This window comes from Chanodichthys erythropterus, chromosome 7 (assembly GCF_024489055.1).
Source record: "Chanodichthys erythropterus isolate Z2021 chromosome 7, ASM2448905v1, whole genome shotgun sequence".
In the NCBI taxonomy this organism is placed as follows: Eukaryota; Metazoa; Chordata; class Actinopteri; order Cypriniformes; family Xenocyprididae; genus Chanodichthys; species Chanodichthys erythropterus.
Window position 1 is genome coordinate 5,757,557 of NC_090227.1, and position 26,483 is coordinate 5,784,039.

The following is a 26,483-nucleotide window of genomic DNA, read 5'->3' on the forward strand; positions in this document are numbered from 1 at the left end:
TGCATTTTGAATACAATATATTATATATATATATATATATATATATAATATCTGCATTGTTGTACTGCACTGATATATAATATAATATAATATAATATAATATAATATAATATAATATAATATAATATAATATAATATAATTTCTAGCATTTGCAAACATGCAGGTCAATGGCAGATGGCTGTAAAAGAGCTCAAGTCTGTAAGTTGCTCTTTTTATAGCAGTTCAGTCTCTGTGAAAGTAGGATATGTTCCTATTCAAATGCTGCCTACCATAATAAAGTTAATGGGCTAATGGCAAGGCTTGCTCTATTTTGGACAGGTCGTGATGTGCCTGCGGTTAATGAAGCGTCAAGTTTTATATAGCCTCTTGCGCAGAGACACAAGAGCATCCTTATTTTCAGTACTTTCTACCTCTAGTGTTCTCTCTTTTCACCCACTGGCCATGTATTTGATTGTTTCTCACCGATTGCACATGAAAATCTACATAATGTTGATTAAACAGGTACTGTAATTGTGGTTAGAGGGGTTTGGTGAGCAGAGAGCACAAGGGCCCATAAAGTAAAGCCTTAAGTATGACCATGAGTTTACCTTCATAAATCTGCAGTGATTACTGGGCCTGAGTAGATGCAAAAGTGATGGTCTTAGAAATGCTGGTTTCATTTCTAGGGTATTTGGAGGTTACATGGTTATATTACTTTATTAGAGTGTTTACTAATAGCTGATGGATGACGCCTCAGATTAATAAATGCACAATGGTTTGCATGGCAGAACAATACACTGCACTTCAGAGATTTTATTACATCAAAAAATCATGATAAATTATGTCACCATATCCACACAGTCATTTTGTGGGTCATGCTGAAGTGATCAATCACAAACCGAGGAAAGGCCTTATGGTATGTCCAGGTCTGGTGTTGCAGCAAAAATCACGACTGCATTTCCAAGCATCTGTTAGGATATTACTTTGGTTAAGATTGACTTTTCCAAATAAACAAACATAGAGCCATTCGATTCACACAAAGTTTTTTGAAAAATATTTCTAGCAAATATCTGATTTTCTGAACAAGATCAGTTTAACATTCAGTAAATACAGGCACTCCAAAAAAATATTATTCAATCATCAATCAATATTAACTGGACAGAGTGAAGGCACTGTGCTTGCTCCTTTTCAGCTCGAATGAAAACAGTACTTGCAAAACATGTCCAAGCTCACATTTCAGTCCGAAAAAAATAAATAAAATAAAATAAAAAAATCATTTTAAAACACTATATATATATTTATATATTCTCCCTTTTTCATCATAAGTATAATGTCATACTAGAAAAAAAAAATCATAAATGATTTTAAATGGCTTCGTTTTCTTTAAACATTACAGTATATGATTTATTCATTTATTTATTTATTTTGGTTTTAGGATGAAATATGACCCAGACATGTTCTTGAAAGTTTTGATTTAGTCACAACATCAAGGAAGAAATGTTTCTGAACATCTGATATGTAGTTGCTTTGATCTCTTTTCAAATCAGCTGAATCTATATAACTCAGTATAGGCTGTCTTATGGTATATTCTGAGCATGACAACACAAGAAAGACTTTGGGTATCTAGGCAGGATGGTGCACAGTGTCTCTCTCTAAACCGAGATTGAACCTTCCCTAAAGTTAGTCTTTCCGATCAGAACGTTCAGCAGAGTTGCCCTTCCCTCTCGGCACTCCTGCTGTGCCTTTTTAATGATGTCATCAAGCCGCAACTCATCCTCTCGGCCAATCAGGTAACCTTTTCCCCCGTAACCATCAGCTACTATGTGATAATCTGCAAGGAGGAGAAGGAATGGAACAGCATGTGATGCAACACCTCACTATGACTGATCAATACACAATATATTCCCTTTGAAAAAAGCTTTATAATTTGAGGAAAAATTGTGGTTTGTAAGATTTACTGACGATTGGAAAGATTAGCATTGACATATAAACAAATGCAGTGAACAACAATTTAATGATTGCACCTCACCTGAAAAGGCAAGACCACAGGCCACGTTGCTCCCCAGCATAGGCACTTGTTCTCTGGAGATCTGACTCCAGCATGCATCATTTCCCACCAGAGCGATCACTGGGGTCTGACATGAGATGATAAGGGAGTTATTATTACAAGTTACCAAGTGAAAAGCAGAAAGAAGACACAATGAAGATGCGTTCGAAGGAATATTCCAGGTTAAACACAAACTAACTGACAGCATAAATGTTCACAGAATATATTCAAGTAGGTTAAAACAAACAAAGTAATGTTGATAGTTGGGAGCTTACAATGGAGGTCTATGAGGCAAGTGAACAACATGCCACGGATTCTTTTGAAACTTGCATTTGACCTGGAATTTATGCTTTACACTAAAAACGTTTAAAGGTGCCCTAAAATTAAAAATTGAATTTATCTTGGCATAGTTAAATAACAAGAGTTCAGTACATGGAAATGACATACAGTGAGTCTCAAACTCCATTGTTTCCTCCTTCTTATATAAATCTCATTTGTTTAAAAGACCTCCAAAGAACAGGCAAATCTCAACATAACACAGACTGTTACGTAACGGTCAGGGTGTACGCCCCCAATATTTGCATATGCCAGCCCATGATCCCAACATTATGAAAGGCATTAGACAAGGGCAGCCAGTATTAACGTCTGAATGTGCACAGCTGAATCATCAGACTAGGTAAGCAAGCAAGAACAACAGCGAAAAATGGCAGAAGGAGCGATAATAACTGACATGATCCATGATAACATGATATTTTTAGTGATATTTGTAAACTGTCTTTCTAAATGTTTCGTTAGCATGTTGCTAATGTACTGTTAAATGAGGTTAAAGTTACCATCATTTCTTACTGTATTCACGGAGACAAGAGCCGTCGCTATTTTCATTATTAAACACTTGCAGTCTGTATAATTCATAAACACAACTTCATTCTTTATAAATCTCTCCAACAGTGTAGCATTAGCCGTTAGCCACAGATCACAGCCTCAAACTCATTCAGAATCAAATGTAAACAATATAACAGTATACAATACTCACATAATCCAACGCATACATGCCGCATGCATGAGGAACACTTTGTAAAGATCCATTTGAGGGATATATTAGCTGCGTGAACTTTGTTTAGGCACTGTTTAAGGCAAGCGCGAGCTCTGGGGGCGGAGAGCACGCGATTTAAAGGGACCGCAACCTGAATTGGCGCATTTCTAATGATGCCCCGAAACCGGCAGTTAAAAAAAAATTTATTAAAGAAAATCTATGGGGTATTTTGATCTGAAACTTCACAGACACATTCAGGGAACACCTTAGACTTATATTACATAAAATGTAAAAAAAACATTCGATGTCACCTTTAACACTTATTAAAGACCAATTACTTTAAATGTATCTTCCAGGTTAAACTTAAAGGGATGGTTTCCCCAATGAAGGTTCTGTCATCATTTATTCACTCTCATGTTGTTCCAAACCCATAAGACTTTCGTTCATCTTCGTAACACAAATCTTATCGTTTTTGTCCCTCTATTGAAATTCCACACAACCAAAATTCTTCAAAAAGTTTGTAAAGACATTATAAAAGTAATCCATATGAATTGATCAGTTTAATCCAATTCTTCTGAAGAGAAGAATCTTCACTTTATATGATGGACAGATTGAATTTACTCTTTAATTCACATTTAATTTACAGCTTCTGATAAATAGATAAATATCAACAAAATAAAATCTGTTCATTATATAAAGCGATCATATCTTTTCAGAAGACTTGGTTTAAACTGATCGATTCACATGGATTTATTGTTCTGAAGCATCAAACTGTTGATAGAATAGACATTCAATGGAGGAACATCTCTTCATTAAAACAAAGGTCTTATAGGTTTGAAACAGCATTGGAGTGTATAATTTTAGGTGAACTATGCTTTTAAGAGAAATGTTGTAAATGTTGTGCATTTTTACAAAACACACGTTTTAATACATTCTGAACTCGATGCTGTAAAAGTTATAATCAGTGTTGTAAGGGCTTGTTACCTTGTGCCGTGTGAAGGTATCAAATTCCGCCACGCTGTATCCCAGGGAACCGTCACCGTAAACGATCCATACCTGTAAACAAGATATTGGCTATGTTTACATGCACAGTTATGTGATTAAAAGGCTGCATTGTAATTCAGCTGTAGATCTGAGTAAAACATATTTAACAAGAAATAAAAAAGGCGACTTTAAGATCTTACCTCAGACTCAGGTCGACAAAGTTTCGCTCCCAAAGCAAACCCTCCTCCAACACCCAGAGTCCCAAAAGCCCCTGATGCAAAGAGAAGCCACAAGCCATGATAAATACAAACACTATGAGTGCATAGTTTGAAAAAAAAAAAACAGGTGGAGATTATTATGGAATTAAATTTGTGCCAAAAAAAGAGAAAGTAACTTTTCATGAAATTGAAAAGAAGACAAACTCTGAAAATGAACTCAATGGCAAAAATCCAACATGTTATCCAAATAAACAGTATTCTTTATTCTTAATTTTCAAAAGCCTCTTTTTTGGAAATCATGGATTATGAATTTAAGATAACACTTTATTTTGATGGTCCACGTTAGACGTTCTACTAACTCTTAAAAGGTGCCCAAGAATGCTTTTTCACAAGATATAATATAAGTCTAAGGTGTCTCCTGAATGTGTCTGTGAAGTTTCAGCTCAAAATACCCCATAGATTTTTTTTAATTAATTTTTTTAACTGCCTATTTTGGGGCATCATTAACTATACACTGAGTTTGGCAGCGCGCCACCCCTTTAATTCAACTGCTCCCTGCCACACGAGTTCTCGACTATATTACAGTGCATTTACAAAGTTCACTCAGCTAATATAACCCTCAAATGGATCTTTACAAGATGTTCGTCATTCATACTGTATGCATGCTTCGAATTATGTGAGTAAAGTATTTATTTTGATGTTTATGTTTGATTCTGAATGAGTTTGAGGCTATGCTCCGTGGCTAACGGCTAATGCTACACTGTTGGAGAGATTTATAAAGAATGAAGTTGTGTTTATGAATTATACAGACTGCAAGTGTTTAATAATGAAAATAGCGACGGCTCTTGTCTCTGTGAATACAGTAAGAAACGATGGTAACTTTAACCACATTTAACAGTACATTAGCAACATGCTAACGAAACATTTAGAAAGACAGTTTACAAATATCACTAAAAATATCATGCTATCATGGATCATGTCAGTTATTAATCGCTCCATCTGCCATTTTTCGCTGTTGTTCTTGCTTGCTTACCTTGTCTGTGCACAGACCCAGACGTTAATACTGCCTTTCCTTGTCTAATGCCTTGAACATGGGCTGGCATATATGCAAATATTGGGGGCGTACATATTAATGATCCCAACTGTTACGTAACAGTCGGTGTTATGTTAAAATCCGCATGTTTTCCGGAAGTCTTTTAAACAAATGAGATTTACATAAAAAGGAGGAAGCAATGGGGTTTGAAACTCAGTGCATGTCATTTCCATGTACTGAACTCTTGTTATTTAAAGGGGTGGTTACGTGGTTTTTTTCTAGGCTTGATTGTGTTTTGGGGGCACAGTTTAACATGTCTTAATGCTTCAGTTTTTTTAAAATGCTGTATTTTTCATATATTTTATCTTAATTCTACACCTCAGTTTCCACTGTCATATGAACGGCTCGTTTGACTTCCTGCTTCTATGAAGCCACTCCCTCCGACATACGCAATGTGCTCAGATTGGTCAGCAGGTTGGTTACTGGCCCAGTCTGTCGTGATTCGCTGAAGCGTCCAGAAACGCCACGCCCCTTACCATTCGTAGTTACGCGCTTAGGTGGAAAGTAAATAATAGCGCCTATATTGCTGTATCAAAATTGAGCCGAACAACTGTTTGTCTATGAACATAGAAGTTTGTTAGTGTTTGTTGCACTAGAATTTAGCTAACTGGCTAGCAGAAACAAGTTGCTCTTTGTATATGTCCTTGATCCATTAAAAATAGCAACAGAACTATAACATTATGTTAAAAGACAATAAAACGTACTTACAGTTTGGGAGCGATAAACAACTGCTTCTGCTTTTAAAGTGGGAACAGCTTCATCTTTCAGTAAAAGTCTTTGTGTAAATCCAGCATTAAACTCGTGTAGATTCAGGAAGCTGTCTTCAGCACCGCATCCAGTGTAGAAAATATCACAGAATATAATGAGTTCTATATCTTTTGACGCGTCGCGCAGCTCGCGTTCGGTGTAAACAACTCTTCCGCTTCCATTATACTGCGCCACATGGCCTCGCCCACTTTGTTGCGTGTTCCTGGGGGCAGTGTTTATGTTAATAGCAAGGGTTTATGATGTCACCAACCCGGGAAGAAGCTTGTTGTAGTCCAAACCTCCTGTTTTTGTAGGCTTTAAACTGCCATAACTTTAAAAGACAATATCTCCGTGTGCATTGAACTTTCAGCGCTGTAACTTTGCAGATACTGTTTATGCTCAAGCAGCAACATTACACACTAACTAAAGTTAAAAAAGTGAAATCGCATGCAACCACCCCTTTAACTATGCCGAGGAAAATTCAAATTTTGATTCTAGGGCACCTTTAAATAACTTTGCAACTACATGTCAACTATCGGTCATTAGAGTAAAACGGTCTGCTTAATATCTGCCAACACTTTATTTTGATGGTCCTGCAACAGACATTCTACTGACTATAAATAACTTTTCAACTACAGTACGTCAAGTTTTTCTACAAACCCTAATACCTAACCCTAACCTAACAGTCTGCTAAAACACTACTGAGAGTTAGTTGACAAGTGACTTATTGTTAATAGAATACCTAAAGTGGACCGTCAAAATAAAGTGTAACCAAAATCACTGCCACAGTTTTCAACTACATTTTCAAAGTTTTCGTTTACCAACTTTTTATTCACCAGTCTTGCACAAACTTCTTGTGTGGGTGGGCTAAACAGCGCTCTACTCTCATTGGCTCTGACCTGGAAGTAATGGCTTCAGTGATGCAAATTTTGGAGAGTGATCTGAATGTGGTTCTCTGTGCTTTTTACTGGAAATTACTTACTTAGTTTGTATATTAGATAGAATATTTAAAGTTTGGGAAGTCTCATACTGCTACTTTTTTGAGATGAGCCCTAAGAAGCTGTATGAACATAACCTTCATCCTCAGCTGGAATCTTTAGGCAGCTTGAGGCAAGTTATAACTTGAGGTAAGTATAACTACAAAAATCAATAAAATGATAAAAGATTTATTCCTGTATAGTATGCAGCAGTTCTTTCTTTATTTAACCCATTCATTATTTTAAAACCTTGTATTTCATAACTTATGTTCTTATGTACTACATGACATAATTATGGAAGCTTGTTTCCGCCATGAAATAAAAATTTAAAATTTAAAAAAGGTAATTGCAACTTTTTATCTCACAATTCTGACTTTCTTCCTTGGAATTGTGTGATATAAAGTCAGAGTTGCGAGTCAGAGTCAGAATTGCATGATATTAAGTCAGAATTGTGTGATATAAACTTGCAATTGCGTGTTATAACGTGCAATTGTGAGAGATAAATTCTCAGAATTGCGAGTTTATATCTTATAAAAATGTTTAATATCACGCAATTCTGACTCTATGACTCGCAATTGTGACTTTATAACTAATTTTTATTTTTTATTTCGTTACGGAAACGAGCTTCCATACAAAATACATGTTGTAACCTGGTTAAAAAAAAATTATTCTTTCTTTATGATTGTTCATACAAAAAAAAAAAAAATGTTAATTTAATCTTCTTTTATTTTAATGCTACTTGTTATGACCAATTTTGTGTATAAAATACCCTCTCCTAAAGAGATATTGATATTATTTTAATGTATGGATATGTTTGTTTCTAATAGATAAAAATCAGTAAATTTCATTAAGTGTGTGTAATGAAACATTGAATTAATGCTTTAAAAATATAAATTTACTGGTGGAAAAAAGCTTGAATCAGCCTAAAGGAGTGTTCACACTACACTTTTCATCACACTGACTTCCATTTCAATGCATACGGATGCTAGAGACCAAAAAAGCAAGCTTGTGTGAAGAAGTTTTGCATCTCGGTGTGCTCCAAAGTTCAAGTCTGGTGAACTCTGACCTGCCAATTCATCTCACGTGAAGACGTGTGACCAATTGAAGATCAATAAGTCAGGGTGTGACCTCTTTTTTCTTTTTTTAAAGATTTATTTTTGTCGACTTTTGCCTATATTGTATTAGGATAGTATAGAGTGGACAGGAAACGAGGTGGGAGAGAGGAAAGGGGATGAAAGGATCAGGAAAGGTCCAATAGCCGGGAATCGAACTCAGGTCGCCGAAGGGCAACGGTGCTATATGTCGGCACACAGCCCATGAGGCTATCAGCATCGACACAGTGTCACTCTTGGCTGAATTAAAAGAATGCACATTTTTGCAGTAAAGTGGTGTAGATTGTATATTTTTACTTTTTGGATTTATTTTTATTCATTTGTTATATGTTGAATTTATGTTGAATTTAACATTTTATAGAAATTTTGCATGCTCAAAGTCTAGTGTTCTAGAAGTTCAGACATAATAAGGGATAAACCTATGCAATCAGATTTTTTGTGGATTCTTTCAGTTGTTCAAATGCTCACAGTCTGACCAAAGACGTGTCTCTAACCTGGGTCCAGCCAGCGGAGTGGGCCCCGTGGTCTCATGATATATGCAGCGCTGCCAACAAAATCACCCCCATCAGCCACAATGATGCTGTCCTCAGCCAAGAGCTCATCCACACGGTGCAAAACACTCAAAGGGTTCAAATGCCTCTCTGTTTTCTCATCTGCTTTTGCTCTGAGGTCAAAAACATAATATAAGGGCATTAACATAAAATATGCAGGTAGATGGCATTAAACATGGCCAAAAGTATATGGACACCCCTTTTAATTAAAAGGAGGGATTACTGGCAATTGTTTCTAAATGTTTGACAGGGTTGTATGTGGGAATGGGCTATCTAGTCAGTGTAGGTCTGCCCCTTTTCCACCAGAATGGTTCATATTCTTGAGCCAGAGCCTGTTCTCAGCCAAGCAAACTTAAGCCTGTCGCGAACCGGCTGCGTGTTTCGAGAGACTTGCTATGTGTTGTTTTTGTGACTATAACTGGTCTAAAAACCAATCTTTCCGGCCCAGAACCCCCTTTTCTGCAGTGAAAATGCACAGAATGTTTTGAGAACGGACACAGTCAGAAACCTGCGTAAACGTGTCGGTGGAAAAGGGTCAGTGTCTCCACAGACAATGAATGCAAGCACTGGTACAACAGCTGGAGTAAGATCACCTGTTAGCTTTCTCTTTGATGTCATCTGCTTCTTTCAGTTTCTGAGGCCATTCCTCTGGGCATCTGTGTCCCCTCAGGGCTTTTGAGAGACGCAGAAGGAAGGAACCAGCATCACCTGAATCAGTTGGGAAAGGAAACCTTGTTATGTAACACAAATAACGGTATATGTTACATATCTTTTAAGTTTTATTTTAGTGAATTGGTTCACTGATTCATTTAAGCCTCTGCTTCTTAAAGGATTAGTTCACTTTCAAATAAATTTTCCTGATAATTTACTCACCCCCATGTCATTCAAGATGTTCATGTCTTTCTTTCTTCAGTCGAAAATAAATGAAGGTTTTTGATGAAAACATTCCAGGATTATTCTCCTTATAGTGGACTTCAATGGTCTCCAAACGGTTGAAGGTCAAAATTATAGTTTTAGTGCAGCTTTCAAAGGGCTTTAAACGATACCAGACGAGGAATAAGGGTCTTATCTAGAGAAACTATCAGTCATTTTCTAAAAAAATGTATATGCTTTATATAAACAAATGATCGCCTTCTAAGTGCTACTACTTCTATTCTACTTACGGAATGAACGCAGCGCCAGTTCTATTTTTTTCCGTAAGTAGAATAGAAGTTGTAGCACTTGGAAGGCGATCATTTGTTTATATAAAGCATATATTTAATTTTTTTTTTAAATTACTGATAGTTTCTCTAGATAAGACCCTTATTCCTCGTTTAGTATCATTTAAAGCCATTTGAAGCTGCACTGAAACTGTCATTTTGACCTTCAACCGTTTGGTGCCCATTGAAGTCCACTATAAGGAGAATAATCCTGGAATGTTTTCATCAAAAACCTTCATTTCTTTTCAACTGAAGAAAGACATGAACATCTTGGATGACATGGGGGTGAGTAAATTATCAGTAAAATTTTATTTGAAAGTGAACTAATCCTTTAAGTCTTCTAATTTCTATCAAAATATTTAGTTAAATGCTGCTGATTATCGCCGTTTTGATATAGTGTAGTTATATAAATTATGTGTCTAGTTTTATTAGTGACATTTGATGTAAATGTATTAGCTTTTTGTTTTGTGACAAAAAAACCATCAGGTAATACAATTTATGCATTTAAAAAATATATATATTTTAATATATGCACTACTGTTTAAAAGTTTGAGAACAGTAGGATTTTTTTTATTAAATATAATGTTCTAAAAGTTTTCTATTTCTAATAAGATGCTGAAAATTCAGCTTTGCATCACAGGAATAAATTACATTTTTAAATATATTAAAATAGAAAACAGTTATTTTAAATTGTAATAATGTTCCACAATACCGCTGTTTTTACTGTATTTTTGATTAAATAAATGCAGCCTTGGTGAGCAGAAGTGACTTCTTTCAAAAAACATTAAAATATCTTACCGACCCCAAACCTTTGAAAGGTAGTGTATATCTACTAGCATTGTTGTAACTGTACTATACAAACAAAATAGTTGTTCACCTTGAATGGCCACTGTTGGCTTCCAGAACATGTCCGAGTTCTTTAGTAGCTGACTCTTGTCTCTGTTGACTGCAATGATTTTGCTCCGTCTGTTCAGAACTCTTCCATAACTCAGTCTGAAATCACACACCGTACCTATCCACCAAAACAAATACATTCAGGAATAAGAACTATGCAAAACACACACTTTCTCACTTCCCATGAATGTAAATATTTTATAAATGTCCATGATTTTACTTTTTATAATTGTATTAATTATCTTTTCCAAGCCTGGAAATCACAATTTTCCAAAACATACAAAGAGCTGTAGACAACACAAATTCTGCACATATTCCAACTGTACAGTAGCTGGCGCCGTTTCCCACCTGCCAGCAGTACGAGGTCAGCATCTTTTAAGGCATCTCTCCTGTTCTGTCTAATGTGCAGTGGACTGTTCTTTCCCAGCATCCCTCGGGACATTCCACCAAGGAAGCAGGGAATGCCTAAAGATTCTAAGGCATTTCTGTGAGTCACATAAAAAAATAATAATAATAATCTTGTGACTAAAAATTTACTTTGAGTTATTGATAATCACGATTTATGGGTGCTTTTATCTGAGTAAAAGGCTTTAGATCAATAATGTACACATTTGCTGTTGTTTTGGACTTCTGTTTACAAACCAAATGCATTTTCTTTGATCGATGTATTCCATACTTACAGTACCAATCAAAAGTTTGGACACACGTACTAAATTTATGTTTCTTAGGATCTTAAAGTCGGCATGAAACGAAAAATCATCCTAACTATTTTCTAAATGCATGTTATAGATCTTATTGTTAATAATTTTTCTGTGCATGTTTAATTTTTTAACAACATTTTGACCATATAATTTTTAATCAAAATCTTATATCTGAAATTTACCTGACATCATCTGCTGGTGTGGGGGGTAATGTTGCCTGACTGCCTAGAAGTATGACAGGCTTCTTGGCTCTGCTCACCAACTCCACACACCTTTGGACCTGTGAAGAGTAAAGGGTTAAGAGCCATTTAAGTGTAATGTGATCTTATCTTATGTATTTGGGGCAAAAGTCAACATTTCAACATTTCTCCTTCAGCTTTGGGTCTTTTTTCCTGTTGTAGTTCTTGTTATGTGCTATTCTGAGACTGGATGATGATGATGATGATGATGATGATGATAAAGCAATTCTTGAATCATTATCATATAATTAATCAGTTGCATCTACAGAATAACTTCCAATACAGTTGAAAATATGCCTGCAGAAACAAGGTAGACAAGCTTTACCTCATCCTCTGTGGCAAGAGGGATATGAACAGGAAGTGGGGAAAGATCACGCGTCTCCCAAGCTCCAGCAAACAAGTTTGATAAATGATTCTTGAGATACCTGAGAGATGACAAGAATGACGGTAGTTTCAATCATGCTTAAGAAAGGTATTAAAAACTTCTAAATCTCATCACTTGTCATTCAATAAGATCAGGTGCAAGAATAATAGTATGTGAATACTGATAAATGTTTGTACCATGCAATGATTTTACCCATCAGCCCTTTGGGAGTGTTTTTAGGGGCAAACTCTTTTTCCACCACATGGTAAGGGTACAGCGTGTCTATAGGAAATTCTATAAACACTGGACCTGTCAAAGAAATCAAAGAAATAGAATTAAACTCAGAATTACAAACAGGGCTCATTTACATAGAATTAAATCATGAATGGAATTCACTCGCTTTAAAAATTAGAGATAAAACATGTTTTGAGCCCAACAAAAATGGCATCACCTGTGCTGTAGTAAAATACCTACAAACTCCAGACCAGTGAAAAAGCTGATAATTTATAAAAAAATGTTATAATTTCTATTAATACAAATAATATTCATTAATACTCTTCAAATTCTTCTTTTAAAAAAAGAATAGAACTACGCTTTTAGGTAGAAATGTAGTTTTAAAACAATTCCAGTGTCTATGGTGAAATCATAAACTCTTAAATGATGGTCAAAAAAATTACCATTTAAACAACTTTACAGTTCAAATAAAACAAGTTTTGACAAAAACTTTTAACAAAACGTTTTTAATGATAAATCTCATATTTCAGCCATTAAACTACTGTTTAAAATGATAAAAGAGATGTCAAAAGAATAAATAATTATATATTTTATTGAATACATTTTTTATTTTATTTATTTTTTGCAATGGTCTGAACAAAAGTGGCAGACAGACTAAATGAAAATGCGAATTCACAGTAGGCGGCAGTTATGGAAAAAGCAGAAATACAGCAGCACCGCGCTAATAAACACTACTTTATTAGGCATTATTCAACTTCTCTGAAGAGTCAGTTCCCCTCAGAGATAAATTCATATTAAACCACCCCATCCCCCCCAATAAACTCCTCCGATTTGCACAAATCACATGATTAACATTTCAATGTCAGTACAGTGAATTTCGACAAAAGGAGATGGGTAAATTTCAGCGCTGTGTACCTGGTGTGCCAGACTGTGCGACGGCCAAGGCTTTTCTTACAGTGGGAACAATTTCTCTCACGGTCCTCACTGATGCACAGAACTTACAGAGAGGCTTGAAGAGGGACATTTGGTCAATATCCTGTAGCGCACCTCTACCCTGTAACGATAAATACAACTCTAGTTAAGTTTAAAGAAACTTTTAATAATGTATATACATTTTAATAATCATTCTAATTCTATGAAATTCGGTTAAAGGTGCTACAGAGGATGTTTTGTTTTATACACATTTGCTATATTACTTGAAACTGTCTTTACTAACTGATAAAAGACTATTTATTAGGTGCACTAAAGGAATAAATATACATCATCTGTGCACGAGGTAGGGCCTTAAAAACATCAGCCAATCGTTTATGCGATTATCGCGTAAACGATTGGCCCTCTGGCTTGTCAATCGCTGCCATGACGTTCCTTGTGAGAGACGAGGCGCCGCATGCAATGTTTTTGTCAGGAGTAACAACTGCAGATTATGAGTTACCTGCGGTGAGTCCGACATAATGAATCCACTAACACGACACAGCAAATGCCGGTGGTAAACACTCGTGTTCCAATACTCGTGCACGAGTTTTGGGAGGCATTCCCTCGAAATGAGCTGTGAAGGAGGGGGGTTGTTCTTACGCATGCGCTCATTTCAAAAACGCACTAACAGTCTTTGGTTTCTCAGTCGACGGAAAGATCCTCTGTAGCAACTTTAAGGGTGCGTTCACACTTGTCATGTTTGGTTCGATTAAAACGAACCCTGGTGCGATTGCTCGGTTGGTGCGGTTCATTTGAACATATGTGAACGCTGCCATCCGAACCCTGGTGCGCGCCAAACAAGCGGACCGAGACCGCTGAAAAGATGGGTCTCGGTCCGCTTCCAAACGAACTCTGGTGCGGTTCGAATGATATATGAACGCAACACGGACCAAAGACATGTAACCGAACCAAAAACAGGAAGACGAGACCCTAAAAAGGACAGAATCCTCACGCATGTCGGTTTTTCTCGTCATAGACGCGAGTTTGCTCATCACAGGCAACAGACGCGCGTCTCTTCACAGCAGATCATTTGTGTGTGTGTGTGTGTGACGGATGGATTCCCGCCGGTGTTTTGACTACTTTACACATTTTATAAGCTTCACGAGTTCCCAGCAGGCCAAAATACCATCACATGCAGGCTACGCACCGCTACAGCCACACAACGAGCGCATTTACCTCAGAAAACAGCACTGTTTTGGATGTTCGGTAAGTTCTGTCTCAAAATAGGCAATACGTCATAAAATCCGACCAATCACGTTGTGAATGTATCCCTATGCCTTAAGGTTCGGTGATAAAATTGACAATCTGAACGCTAATCGGACCAGGACTAAATGTTTTTTTTTCTTCTTTGGTCCAGACCAAATGAACCGAACTACAAGTGTGAACGCACCCTGAGTCCACCACATCTACAACTATAACTAATACGCAAAAGAACAATATTGTTGGAATCACTTTTAGAACTTTTTTTTTCATCTGATGAATGATAAAAACATTGACGGCCAATCAGAATCCAAATAAGTTTGAGCATTTAAAGTGACAGACTTTAACATAAGGTTACTAAGCATTGGTGTGGATGCTAATATCATTCTGTCATGACGACTCTCTCAGTGTTTGGCAATGTTAATATGTTTGGTCTTGGCAGAAAGACAAAGTGAGCAAGTAAGCTGCTGCTGTACAATATGAATACATGAATTACCCATAGCAGATCTATACAGGTGGAGCTGGGGAATGTGAGGGGTTTCTGAAAGCGTGCTGCAAACTACTACAGCAAACACTGACCAAATATTTGAAAGTTGTGCAGCAAGTGTAACGGGGAAAAGAAAATTGTAATGAATTGTGCCAAAATGTTTGTTTATCCTGTATAATAATTCTAAAATATTAATTGAACAGAACAAACTAAATACACCTAAAAGAAGGGATATAGGGACACCTGCAGGTGACTAGGGTAATTTATCAGGAGGTCGGCCATTTTCTCCTCAGTCGCAATAAGCTTTTGAGGAGAACGGTAGGTGTAGAACCTCTCTCTGGTCAAATTAAAATAACGTGTTGTTATAAATGTTTTTATCTCTCTTTAAGGGTCTTTTCTCTCATGTGTATTTATTTTCAACAGTTTTGTGACCGGATTGACTATATTACACGTCTGTATGGTGTTTCCATTTTGTTTATTCCAGGTATGGTGCACTAATGTTTGTTCAATGTTACGTTTTATGTAAAAAAAAAAAAAAAAGAAAAGAAACTGAGCTCTTAATTATTTGGAAAAAACGATTTATTGATTGTTGAACTGGAAATCAGTCGCAATAAGCTTTTGAGGAGAACGTTTTGTGACCGGATTGACTATATTACACGTCTGTATGGTGTTTCCATTTTGTTTATTCCAGTAAACAAGTGAGCTCAGCCTATGTCTCCGTCTGATCCTTTCCGGGAGGGCTGACACAAATGAAAGAACCAGAAAGAGGGGGTTACAATGGTGCCGTGATTCCCGTTTGCGATCAACGCAAAGCCGATCTCGGGGGGAACGACGGACGACTAGGCCTGTAGCGGAAAGAGCAGCGCGGACGTCACGTGCTTCATTCGTTGAGTGGACTGCGGTTGCCAGATTCTCCAGTTAAAGACACTTTTTTTCCGAGGAACTTTCAAAAGGGAAAAGAAAAAAAACGTTGGACTGCAGATAAGTGAGAATAATTGAATGGCAGTTTTGTTTTGATTAATCTGATTTAGAGTTTAGTTCTAGAACATCCTGAGTATTTTTCATTTGAAAAAATGGCTGAGGGTGGTGCAGATAATTCTTTTCTTGGGATTGGACGGGGTAAATACCCAATGCAGTTTTCTGTTAACAAGCCAGGGTTGAGTGAATTTGGCTATAAGACTGACATTCATGCTGGTAATGGGGGAAATTGTGTGGGTCATGATGTACACAAGACTCTCCCTCTTACTTCTACTCCAAAGCCATGTAATGCGGAAAGTTCTAGTGATCGAGATGTCAGTGAACTTGGTGCTTTAGTTAAAGAATTGGGCCGACAAATTGGCGATTCAGTTACAGCCAAACTTTTGTCAGGGGGTGAATTTGCCAGAACCAATAAGGGAGATAACAGCACAGGCTCTCAATGTGCTAATCTTGATTTGTCGCAGTTGAATGTCATTCTGAAATCAGATGAAAAAGATCCACCAGTGTTTAGGGGGGATGGTTCAGGCAGATGTGACATTCAAGAGTGGGTTGATATGATGCAAGTTTACCTGCAAAAGAGAAATGTCAAAGTAACTGAACAGGCTGATGAGATCATTAGTCGTCTAATGGGCAGGGCCAAAGACATTGTAAAAGTGGCCCTACGTAGCAACCCTGCGCTTGACTGCACAAGTCACCCTGAGATTATATACAGCATACTTAAGCAACACTTCAGTGAGGTGTCCTACTCCAGCATGCCACTCGCAGACTTTTACAGTACAGTGCCTAGACACGGTGAGAATCCTGTTGACTACTGGATTCGCCTTAATAAAGCAGCAGACATAGCTGACGAGTGTCTCAGAGGGCAGGGCAGAAGAATGGACAATTTGAATTCTGAAGTTGCAATGATGTTTGTGAGAAATTGCCCAGACCCTGATCTAGCGCGCACTTTTAAAGTACGGCCGTTAGAATGCTGGACTGCGAAAGATGTTCAGGAGCTTTTAGATAGCTTCCAACGTGAGCTTAAGTTAAAAACTTGCACCAACGCCTACCCAGTCAGCCAAAATGCCCACACAACTGTGCAGAGCTGTGGAAATTCTAACGTTGTTTCTGAGTCTACATTAATGTGTCTTAAGCAGGGAACCACTGGACCTGGTGAGACTAAACTAGATGTGAAGGACCAGTCTGGTCTGAATCGGATGGCTGACATGCTGGCTCAGCTGATCGAAGTTTTGAAGAAAAAGGAGGAGAGTAGACCTGAGTATGTATCTTCTGGGAGAGTGCGTGGAAGGAACACAGCTGGACCAAGGAACTGTAGGATTTGTGGTGACACAACTCACACTACATTTGACCACTGCAGATCTGATCATTTGTGCTTTAGATGTCACGGTGCTGGCCACTCAAAACGTGACTGCACAGCAAGATTCCCAAAATCGGCCGCTGCACTAATACCACCTAACAGTCAGGAAAACTAATGCACCCACATTTGGAGAGGGGGGGTGTGGGTGATGTTGAAAATTCCCTCAGAGTTGATACAGATTTCGAAGCTTTATTCAGCTCTTTCAAGAACGTATGTCCCGACTCCCAGAAAGTTGTCTTTCAAAATACACAACGCGTTGAATGCTCAGATGCACTTTTCTACACGCCTGTTCGTATTAATGATTCACTCACAGTCAGTGCAATGTTAGACACCGGCTCCATGGCCTGTACATTAAATGATTCAGTTGTCAGTAAACTAAGAGAACATGGTGCTTTGGATGCTGTTAATGAAAAAGATACAGATGTCATTTTAATTGGATGTGGTGGCAAGAGAACATTTCCAAAGTGCATGCTTGAGCTTAAGCTGGACGTTTACGGCTGTGATGTTATTGTCCCATGTCTTGTTGTTCCAGGCCAAGGAGATGATCTCATTTTGGGGACAAACGTCATCAAACATCTTGTCCACAGATTAAAAAATTCTGACAGATATTGGGAACTCATCTCTACTCCCAGCGGACATAATCCAGAGAGTGACGAGTTCCTGTCTATGATGGCTGGTGTATGTCGATGGAAGGGCGGAGCGATTCCTGATGTCATTGGTACAGTTAAGCTTCAACACACAGTTAAACTTTCGCCTGGCCAAGAGCATCTTGTCTGGGGTAAACTCCCCATTAAGTCCTGTAGCCAACCGGGCAGTACCGTTATGGTGGAACCATCTAGACTCCGTTCGGCCTCCAGGAATGTTTTAGTGTGTCGTGTTGTCACTCCGCTTTGGGGCGATGGCTGGATTCCACTTAAGCTAATCAATCCTAGCGATAAGCTAGTAACGCTGAAGCGAAACACTAAAGTGGCTGACGTTTACCCCTGTATTGCACTGGAGGATGTGTGCGAAACAAAGCCCGAGCTTCCACTTCATTCAAGCATTCAACAGTCAGTAACTGAGTCAAATAAATCTGATGCACTGTGCGACAGGCTCCGTAAGTGTGGATTGGAAACTGTTGATTTGGAAAAGTGTGAAGTTTCTGAATTCTGGAAGACAAAACTGTGTGATCTAGTGCTCGAGTATGAGTCTATCTTTTCCAGACATTCTCTTGATTGCGGTGAAGTCAAGGACTTTGTTCACAGGATCCGTCTGTTTGACGAAAGGCCATTTCGCCTGCCATACAGGCGAGTTCCTCCTTCGCAATACCAGAAATTGCGTGTTGCTTTGAACGAGATGGAGGAGAGGGGAATAATCCGCAAGTCAGTCAGCGAATTCGCATCACCTTTGGTTCTGTGCTGGAAAAAAGATGGCAATCTTCGCATATGCACAGATTTCCGCTGGCTTAATGCGCGGACAGTGAAGGATGCACACCCCCTACCCCACCAGGAAGACTGTCTGGCGGCCCTAGGTGGCAATACGTTTTTTAGCACTATGGATTTGACCTCAGGATTTTATAATATTCCATTACATGAGGACGACAGAAAGTATACAGCGTTCACAACACCAGTGGGGTTACACGAATATAATAGGCTTCCACAAGGCCTCTGTAACTCACCAGCAAGCTTCATGCGGATGATGACTAAAATCTTTGGTGAACAGAATTTCTTGTCATTGTTGTGCTACCTGGATGATTTAATGGTCTTTGCGCCTGATGAAGAAATTGCACTGCAGAGGCTAGAGATGGTTTTCGGTATGTTAAAACAGCACAATTTGAAATTATCACCGAAGAAATGCCACTTCTTAAGACGCTCAGTGAAATTCCTTGGCCATTTAATTACGAAGGAAGGTGTGTCTACGGACCCTGGAAAAGTTGAAGCAATTACTAAAATTACTTCCTCGGATCTGATGTGCCCAGATGGTTTCACCCCATCGGTTAAGAAAATCCAGTCCTTTCTTGGCCTCGTTATGTGGTACCAACGCTTTATTGAGAATTGTTCATCCCTCGCACGACCACTTTTTGCTCTGACTAGCGGAGTTAGGAAAGCTAGAGGTGTTGGGCGAAAAGGGATTCCTGCGTCCAGAAAACTCACTCCTGAAGACTGGTCTCCAGCTTGTGAAGCGGCCTTATCGGCATTAAAGGAAGCTGTCCTGTCCAATGTTGTTCTTGCACATCCTGACTTTTCCAGACCTTTTATTCTTGCCACTGATGCTTCGTCTGAGGGATTGGGTGCCGTGCTTTCGCAACTGAGTCCTGGGGAAAGCAGGGCTCGACCCATTGCATTCGCGAGTAAGTCACTGTCCAGAGCGCAAGCCAGATATCCAGCACACCGACTTGAGTTTCTCGCCCTCAAGTAGACTGTATGTGATAAATTTAGCCACTGGCTAAAAGGACATCAGTTCACAGCCTGGACAGATAATAACCCCTTGACACACATCTTGACAAAACCAAGGCTTGACGCCTGTGAACAAAGATGGGTGGCGAAACTCGCTGCCTTTGAGTTTGACATCAAATATGTTCCAGGGCCGAAGAACTCCATTGCTGATGCCTTGAGCAGGCAGCCTTTTGTCAACGGTTGTGTCAGTCACCGCATAGTAAGGGAACCTTATGACAAGCTGTTGGCGGAGTCAAATAATCATTCCTGCGCTGCTGTCCAAGATGTTTTCAGATTGTCCAATGCCAGTCAGCGAGTGCTTGACAGTGTAGAGGTCCCAGCAAGTGCTTGTGAGCATTTGGCAGTCAAATCGGATGCGGACGCGCCTGGGAGCTTTTCGAGTGATGAAGTGGCTGCTGTCTTCTCTAATCACCTCTCTTGGGATGAAGGAACAAGAACATGGGCCACTCCTCTGGCTGGATTTGTCCAACAGATCTCAGACGTTGGATTTGATGCCCTTCCTTCTTACTCTCGCCAAGAACTGAGAGACAAACAGCTTGAGGATGATCATTTGCAGAGGGTGATGTTCTATGTTGACCGAAAGCGCAGGCCTTCGAGACGTGAGCGCATGGGAGACCCCACTGCTGTTCGGAAGCTCATGAAGCAGTGGGAGAAGCTATTATTGAACGATGGTGTCCTCTATCGTGTGTCGAGAGACCCCTTGTCACGTCACAAAAGATTCCAGTATGTGGTACCATCTTCCCTGAAAGCTGACGTGCTGAAAGGATGCCACGATGAGGCCGGACACCAAGGCCAGTATCGCACTCTCCAACTGTCTCGTCAACGCTTCTACTGGACAGACATTGAACGTGATGTTCGTGACTATGTGAAGGTGTGTAGTCGTTGTGTGCTTGCAAAAACACCTGAGCCCGAGGGCCGAGCTCTATTGGAGAGTGTCAAGACTTCTGCTCCACTTGAATTAGTCTGCATTGATTTCTGGACGGCGGAAGATTCACAGAATAAGTCAGTTGATGTTTTAGTGGTCACTGACCATTTTACCAAGCTGGCCCATGCCTTTCGCTGCCCAGACCAGTCAGCTAAATCAGTAGCAAGGAAGCTCTGGGATAACTACTTCTGTTATTATGGTTTCCCGGAACGCATCCATTCCGATCAAGGGGCCAATTTCTGTAGTGAGCTTATTAGACACTTGCTTGATTTTTCCGGTGTTAAGAAGTCACAAACGACACCGTATCATCCTATGGGAAACGGAATTACAGAAAGATTTAATCGAACATTAGGAAACATGATCAGAGCCCTTGAACCTCGACCAAAGCAAGATTGGCCTCGGATGCTCCATACTTTAACATTCATGTACAACTGTACGGTGCACGAAACTACGGGGTACCCTCCCTTCTATCTAATGTTTGGACGCACTCCGAGACTGCCAGTTGATGTTGTTTTCAAAAGTGTACTGTGGAATGATTCAGACAACTCTCTTCCCAAGTACGTAGAGTCCCTGAGTAAGGATTTGAAGGATGCTCTTGCTGTTGCGGAGTCTAACACTTCAAAAGAACAGTCTCATCAAGCCCACATGTACAATCGAAAAAATAAGGGTGTGAAAATTGAAGTTGGCGATAGGGTCCTATTAGCCAATAAAAGTGAACGCGGCAAGCGCAAACTTTCAGACAAGTGGGAAAATGTGGTGTATACTGTGGTTGATCACGATCCTAAAACCCACATTTACAAGATTAAACACCCTTTATCTGGTCAGTTAAAGGTCGTACATAGAAACCTTCTTTTGTGTGTAAATTTCCTCCCTTTAAGTGACATTGTGGGGAAAAAAGATGACGAAAGTGTATTTTCTGTAGATGATGACGTTTCTGATGGCTGTTCTGTATCTTCTGATGATTCTGTACCTGATGGTGTAGGCCCAGTTGTGACCGACGATGATGCTCAGATGGTTGGGTCAGGTAATACTCATGACTCAGCTAAATTTGTTGATGTTCCATCACTAAATGTGGTCCCTGGAAGTGTTTCCGATGACCACCCAGTCTGTCAGGGAAGTCTTGATGACAGTAACGTATGTAATTTTGACCCTAATGTTGATGGTACGGTTGAATGTACTGAGTTACCGGGTCAAAGGTCAAAATTTGGCAGGTTGTTGAAACCAGTGAATCGCCTTATTTCTTCTATGAATCAACACACTTTGTTCCAAAATAGAAAGCAAACTCTGGGTAAATTGTCTATTTCTGTTCTTAGTCTGAAGTATTGAAGTATTAAATTTGGTGAATAGTGTCAACCTGTGTGCGTGTGTAGGAATTGCAGAGATGAAATGTAAAAGGCACTTCATTTGGGTCATGATTAAGGAGGAGTGATATGCGCAGCACTTTTTCCTGTCAGTTCTTTATATGAACAGTTATTACTGATCAAAAGCATTATGCTAAGAATAGCAATTCTAGTTTGTTTCTCTGTTTTTCGAAGAAAAAAGACAAGAAGTTTCTTTGTTTTTTTAAGTTAACCACATTTTGGCAAATTCAGTGGGGGAGAATGTAACGGGGAAAAGAAAATTGTAATGAATTGTGCCAAAATGTTTGTTTATCCTGTATAATAATTCTAAAATATTAATTGAACAGAACAAACTAAATACACCTAAAAGAAGGGATATAGGGACACCTGCAGGTGATTAGGGTAATTTATCAGGAGGTCGGCCATTTTCTCCTCAGTCGCAATAAGCTTTTGAGGAGAACGGTAGGTGTAGAACCTCTCTCTGGTCAAATTAAAATAACGTGTTGTTATAAATGTTTTTATTTCTCTTTAAGGGTCTTTTCTCTCATGTGTATTTATTTTCAACAGTTTTGTGACCGGATTGACTATATTACACGTCTGTATGGTGTTTCCATTTTGTTTATTCCAGGTATGGTGCACTAATGTTTGTTCAATGTTACGTTTTATGTAAAAAAAAAAAAAAGAAAAGAAACTGAGCTCTTAATTATTTGGAAAAAACGATTTATTGATTGTTGAACTGGAAATCAGTCGCAATAAGCTTTTGAGGAGAACGTTTTGTGACCGGATTGACTATATTACACGTCTGTATGGTGTTTCCATTTTGTTTATTCCAGTAAACAAGTGAGCTCAGCCTATGTCTCCGTCTGATCCTTTCCGGGAGGGCTGACACAAATGAAAGAACCAGAAAGAGGGGGTTACACAAGCTCATTGGCTGCTGATGCAACAGGAACCAATCAGCTGTGCCCTGTATAGAATGATGTGATTGCTAGCAGATGGAGTTAAGGACCTGCCTTTCATGGCAGAACTTTGTATTTATTGTTTTTTTTTTTTATTGTTATCATTATACTTCCGATTCAATAGGTCCATTAGTAGATGTAGCAAGATGGGAAAGGATTAAGCAACATGTCTTATATGTATCATCAAACTGAAAGTTCTGGTTTTCATAAGCACATATTTTTTCATTGTCTGTGACACTTGGGTGGTTCCATAAAACGGAAGTCAATTGTAACCAAACTTCTTTGTCATAAAGGTTTGGAACAACATGAGGGTAAGGAAATGGTGGCAGGATTGTATTTTCTGTGTGACTTTTCCTTTAATTATTTTTATAATCAAATGCTCACTCTTGTGGTTCAAGGCTAGTTCCCTGAGAATCACCCCTGAGTTGAGATAATATCTACTGTTTGCACAAGACACAGAAAGAAATATGAAGAAAAGATAAGGCAGTTATAGAGGTATAAACCAACCAGAGCAGAGAGCAAATACACAGGCGACATGCGCACGTGTACGTGTCTCATAGTCTATAACACACTTCCTGACCTGCAGGAGAGTAGCAGCAGCACCACCAATCAGAAGCAGCGGTGATTCAGCCATCTGAGCGTTCTTCACTGCAGTCACTGTGTTCGTCAGCCCCGGCCCCGCCGTCACCGCAGCCACACCGACTGTGCCTATATCAGAAAAACAGAAGATTTTAAGCTTCTTCTACAGCTTTTAATAAGATGTGATGTGTCTGCTTCTGTTTATGATCAGTCTTACCAGAAAGTCTTGCTACGGCATCGGCAGCAAACACAGCTGTGGCCTCATGGCGTGTGTCGACGATGCGGATGCCCATTTTCTCACAGGCCACCAGGATGGGCGAGATGTGTCCTCCCACCAACGTGAAGACAAATTTGACCCCATGAGCCCGCAAAACCTCCGCCACACTCTCTCCTCCGTGTCGAGGGCTCTGTCTCTCTGTCTTGGAGTGATGAACATTTAAATCGTGATGAACGAAAACAGTGACAGATCTCTTCTTTTGCATTGTGATGTAATCTAAGATTAACGGATTATTGGAAAATAAAATACGTAGGGTGGAGATGAGGTTTTATTCATCGGTTTTTGATTGGATGTTGAGATGTGGGTATTGTGTTCAAAAAAGGCAGATAAACGTAAGCTTGCAATGACAGAGTTTAAGCAGACTTAATGATTGGAGGAGTCCTGCATACGTAACGTCACCAGAGAGAAGTCTGTCACTTTCACCAAAAGATCCAATTATGACATTACGAGGTCAAAAAAAAGAAATGTATGCACAAATTAATTGTTCACCATATAACATGCATACAGAAAATCTCTCTACACGCTTAAAAATAAAAGTTTCTTCTTTTTTTATCATTCCATGAAGGTTCCATGAAGAACCTTTAACATCCATGGAAACTTTCCATTGCATAAAAGTTTCTTTAAGGTAAAAGGTTATTCAGATTATTACAATATTCTTCACACTTAAAGGGACAGTTCACCAAAAAATAAAAATTCTATCATTTACTTGACCTCATGATGTTCCAAACCTGTATAAATGTTTTCATTCTGCTGAACACAAAGGAAAAAAATATTTGAAAGAATGTGAGTAACCAAACTGATCTCGCCCCCCATTGACTATTATAGTATTTATTTTTCCAACTATGATAGTAAATGGGGGACAAGATCTGTTTGGTTACTGACATTCTTTCAAATATCTTATTTTGCATTCAGCAGAACAAAGAAATTCTACTCAAAATACTCGAGGGTGAGTAAATTATGACAAAATTTTCTTTTTGGGGTGAACTATCCCTTTAAGAACTGCTCACTGAAAGGTTCTTTGTAAAACCAAAACTGGTTCTTCTACTGCATCTCTATGAAAACACTTTCTGGAACTTGTATTTTTAAGACTGCACACTAGAGAAAAAAGACATTTTCTAGAATGTACTGGTTGTTTTCCATGCAGTTACAAAGAATAAAGACTTGCACTTTCACGTTTAAGAAAAAACACCATAAGAGTAGTGCATGAAGTGGAGTGTGGAAAGTTACTGGAGCGTCTCTCGTCTCTCACAAGGAACATCACGGCAGTGATTGACAAGCCAGAGGGCCAATCGTTTAGGCGATGATCACGTAAACGATTGGCTGATGTTTTTAAGGCCCTACCTCGTGCACAGATGATGTATATTAATATTATTCCTTTCAGTGCACCTAATAAATAGTCTTTTATCGGTTAGTAAAGACAGTTTCAAGTAATATCGCAAACACGTATAAAACAAAACATCCTCTTTAGCACCTTTAAGTCTGATTTTACTGTGTGCTCCTAAGAACTCTGCAAAAGAAGTTAGACGGTTTTTGCAGAGACACTCAATAATACTAGTCTTACTTGTTTACTTAATCCTTACAAGCCAAACCATATAATGTTATATACATTTCTGGCAATACAATACAAATGCTTAGTTGGTGACAAATTGTTAGGATGGAGTCTGGCCGGGTGACAGCAGGCCTGTTCTTATAGCATCATCTGTTTTGTTAAAAAAAATTAATTGTCCAATTCCTACTATCTTGTGCTAAACTGAGCTTATTTTTTTGGTAGCTGACAATTCTTGTAATTATTAAACATGCAGTTTTTATGATTTTATAAGACACTAGATAGATATGCATGAGAGCTTCAAACTGTATGACTGACTGACAGACAGACAGACAGACAGACAGATAGACAGATAGATAGATAGATAGATAGATAGATAGATAGATAGATAGATAGATAGATAGATAGATAGATAGATAGATAGATAGATAGATAGATAGATAGATAGATAGAATGTGTCATACCTTATGAAATAGCTGGTAAAGTAATCCCAGTTTATATGACACAAGGATCAAACCCCCAAGGGCAGCACCCAGAGAGCAGCCCAAAACCCCGTAAATGTCCATCGCTCCAGTGGGTCTGTCGGTGGTTTACGAGCTAATGTCCACCTGCCTGTTAGAGACCTGCCCAGCAAATGCAGGAAAACAAATAAAGAACAAGCCGCTTACAATGTCGTGGGCTTGGAAGTTGACTTTTACCCTGCAGTTACTGGACAAACGGCGAGATGGTGGTCAGTAGTTTCAGCAAACTGTCATGTCTGATCCTGCCATGGCCTGGTTAAGGTTAAACAATGTACCTGCCAGCTCTTCCTCCCTTCTGCAGTTGTTGCTGAATCCGATGAATGCACTGAATGGACCGAGTGAGAGTTACGCAATAGGCGGAACAACTGTCCCGCTGTTTGAGTAACTGTCTCTACTCTACTCCATTCAGCACTCTACGTTAATTCATTTGAGAATAGCAGTCTGTGCCGCAACTTGATTGACAGCGCAGTCATCCAATGGGAGGCTGAAACGTATCTCCGTCACTCTAGTAACGTTACGTGCTGTACAACCTCCAGG

The 26,483-nt window shown here is 38.9% G+C and overlaps 1 protein-coding gene across 1 annotated transcript; it reads right to left on the reverse strand.

The window, feature by feature from the left end:
• Positions 1-722: 722 nt before the first annotated feature.
• On the reverse strand, positions 723-26,292 carry ilvbl (ilvB (bacterial acetolactate synthase)-like). The gene is made up of 15 exons (XM_067388958.1): positions 25,890-26,292; positions 23,820-24,021; positions 23,604-23,731; positions 13,289-13,427; positions 12,337-12,448; positions 12,101-12,200; positions 11,719-11,816; positions 11,184-11,320; positions 10,819-10,953; positions 9,336-9,450; positions 8,686-8,855; positions 4,245-4,315; positions 4,045-4,116; positions 2,010-2,115; positions 723-1,811 (listed from the first exon to the last, which is right to left on the reverse strand). The coding sequence occupies exons 1-15, from the start codon at positions 25,989-25,991 to the stop codon at positions 1,633-1,635; spliced, it is 1,866 nt and encodes a 621-aa protein (XP_067245059.1). The 5' UTR covers positions 25,992-26,292; the 3' UTR covers positions 723-1,632.
• Between the last annotated feature and the right edge of the window lie 191 nt (positions 26,293-26,483).